Raw genomic sequence first — 2,937 nt, forward strand, 5'->3', positions numbered from 1 at the left:
GTGCTAAAATCTCATCCTCTAGGTCAACAATGCTGTCAGCGCTCTGTGCAAGTCTGTCTATGAGAAAATGTTCTTGTGGATGGTCATCCGTATCAATGAGATGCTGGACACAAAGCAGCCAAGACAATTCTTCATTGGAGTGTTGGATATCGCTGGATTTGAGATCTTTGATGTGAGCAGTTGAAAAATCTCTGACCTGGTTAAAAGATCAAAACTATTTTGCCATAATATTAAACACCTTTCTGTATTTACAGTTCAACAGCTTGGAGCAACTCTGCATCAACTTCACCAATGAGAAACTGCAACAGTTCTTCAACCACCACATGTTTGTCCTGGAGCAAGAGGAGTACAAGAAAGAAGGCATTGAATGGGAGTTCATTGACTTTGGTATGGACTTGGCTGCTTGCATTGAGCTTATTGAGAAGGTACGTAAAGAAGAAAATTCTTCATTCATGCTAAAATGGTTGCTTGTGCTGGTTAACTTTTAACATGAGATGTAAATTCTTCTCAGCCAATGGGCATCTTCTCCATCCTTGAAGAGGAGTGCATGTTCCCCAAAGCCTCTGACACAACTTTCAAGAACAAGCTGCATGATCAGCATCTTGGCAAGACCAAGGCCTTTGAGAAGCCAAAGCCTGGAAAGGGCAAGGCTGAGGCTCACTTCTCCCTGGTTCACTATGCTGGTACAGTGGACTACAATATCACTGGCTGGCTGGACAAGAACAAGGACCCACTGAACGACTCAGTTGTTCAGCTCTACCAGAAGTCTGCAAACAAACTGCTTTGCTTCCTGTATGCATCTCATGCTGCAGCTGAGGGTAAGATATCAGAATGAACAGAGTCATAAGAATGCTGTACAATGTTCTAGTAAAACTATCATATGGATACTGAAGACAAATGTCTACACTGTGGGCAATACCAGATGTTTGTATGAGAAACTTTCTACGAATAACGAATACAGTTATTCTCTATAACTGGTAAAATAATGGGAATGTTTGAAAGAGACTGAACTAAGTGTGTAAATGATAGAGACCTAATCAGTAAATTGTGACACATCCGGTGCCCTTCAATGTTTTGGAAACCAGAGGCTGGTGGTGGCAAGAAGGGTGGTGGCAAGAAGAAGGGTGGTTCCTTCCAGACTGTGTCCGCCCTTTTCAGAGTATGTGTATTTTGTATTGTTCCATATTTTTGGAGAAACAATTGAAACCTTATATTGAAGTCATATTGACCAAATATTTCATGATGCTGATCCACAGGAGAACTTGGGCAAGCTGATGACCAACTTGAGGAGCACTCATCCTCACTTTGTGCGTTGCCTGATTCCCAATGAATCAAAGACCCCAGGTATGAAGGCCACAGCATTACTATTGCACAAAATGCTACACGGGAATACAAAGGAATACTGTACCTAAAGCTATGAATTTTCAACTCTCAGGTCTTATGGAAAACCATTTGGTCATCCACCAGCTGAGGTGTAACGGTGTGCTGGAGGGCATCAGAATCTGCAGAAAGGGCTTCCCCAGCAGAATCCTCTACGGTGACTTCAAGCAGAGGTGACAACACTTTTCTGTCCAAACAAGTCAGGATGATTTCAATGACAGTGAGATGATAAACACCAGGGAAAAAGGATGAAAATATAAGTGACAACATAATTTTATCCTGTAGATACAAAGTATTGAACGCCAGTGTCATCCCTGAGGGACAGTTCATTGACAACAAGAAAGCTTCAGAGAAGCTATTGGGCTCCATTGATGTGGACCACACTCAGTACAAGTTTGGACACACAAAGGTACATGTCTTACAATAACAGTCTGAACTTTGGTTTTGAATATATCCAGTCGTATCCATGTGGACAAATAACTGAGTCTGCTGACTTAACACCACAGGTGTTCTTCAAAGCTGGTCTGCTGGGTACCCTTGAGGAGATGAGAGATGAGAAACTGGCTTCATTGGTGACCATGACTCAGGCTCTCTGCAGAGGATATGTGATGAGGAAGGTGTTTGTTAAGATGATGGAGAGGAGGTAGGATTATAAAAATACACAGTCATTAGTTCTGTTTTATACTGCTCGGCTGACAAAACACCCTACTGCAGTAAATGTGACATTTACTTATTTATGCATCATTCTTTCTTCCAGAGAATCTATCTACTCCATCCAGTACAACATCCGTTCATTCATGAATGTGAAGAACTGGCCATGGCTGAAGCTGTACTTCAAGATCAAGCCTCTTCTGAAGAGTGCTGAGACTGAGAAGGAGTTGCAGCAGATGAAGGAGAACTATGATAAGATGCAATCAGACTTGTCTACTGCTTTGGCCAAGAAGAAGGAACTGGAGGAGAAGATGGTTTCCCTGCTGCAGGAGAAGAATGACCTGCAACTCCAAGTGGCTGCGGTATGTATCCAGTTTTTCAGTCCGATATAGATGTGTACATCATGTATATGCCTTGCAACAGATCTAAAACTGTAATTTTAGTCTACTGTATAAGGTACTTACACTATGTAGAAAATAAATAAAAAATAATATATTCATTTTGTAATGAGGAGTCTGAAATGCATGTTAGCCTAAGCCTGTATGTTTAAATGTAGGAAACTGAGAATCTCTCTGATGCTGAGGAAAGATGTGAAGGTTTGATTAAGAGCAAGATCCAGCTCGAGGCCAAACTCAAAGAGACATCTGAGAGACTGGAGGATGAAGAGGAAATCAATGCTGAGCTGACTGCCAAGAAGAGGAAGTTGGAGGATGAATGCTCTGAGCTGAAGAAGGACATTGATGACTTGGAGCTCACCTTGGCTAAAGTGGAGAAGGAGAAACATGCCACAGAAAACAAGGTTCATTTCATTTTCACAGTGTTTTCCATAGAAATATAGACATATTTTGTCATATGTTGTTATGGTTCTTTAATTTATTTAGTGTTTGAGAGGGAAATTAAACTTTA

The 2,937-nt window shown here is 41.3% G+C and overlaps 1 protein-coding gene across 1 annotated transcript in view; it reads left to right on the plus strand.

The window, feature by feature from the left end:
• The first annotated feature begins 21 nt into the window (after nt 1–21).
• Nucleotides 22–2,937, plus strand: part of LOC103370563 (myosin-7-like) — a 7,818-nt gene continuing 4,902 nt past the window's right edge. Inside the window, exons 1-10 of the mRNA XM_008299662.1 lie at nt 22–172; nt 255–425; nt 512–818; nt 1,086–1,159; nt 1,257–1,344; nt 1,436–1,553; nt 1,666–1,789; nt 1,887–2,023; nt 2,138–2,393; nt 2,588–2,850. Coding sequence (XP_008297884.1) covers nt 68–172; nt 255–425; nt 512–818; nt 1,086–1,159; nt 1,257–1,344; nt 1,436–1,553; nt 1,666–1,789; nt 1,887–2,023; nt 2,138–2,393; nt 2,588–2,850 — 1,643 coding nt within the window. The 5' untranslated portion in view covers nt 22–67. The remainder of the gene's footprint in view (nt 173–254; nt 426–511; nt 819–1,085; nt 1,160–1,256; nt 1,345–1,435; nt 1,554–1,665; nt 1,790–1,886; nt 2,024–2,137; nt 2,394–2,587; nt 2,851–2,937) is intronic.

Source organism: Stegastes partitus, unplaced genomic scaffold (genome assembly GCF_000690725.1).
Source record: "Stegastes partitus isolate 25-593 unplaced genomic scaffold, Stegastes_partitus-1.0.2 Scaffold1443, whole genome shotgun sequence".
Classification (NCBI taxonomy): Eukaryota; Metazoa; Chordata; class Actinopteri; family Pomacentridae; genus Stegastes; species Stegastes partitus.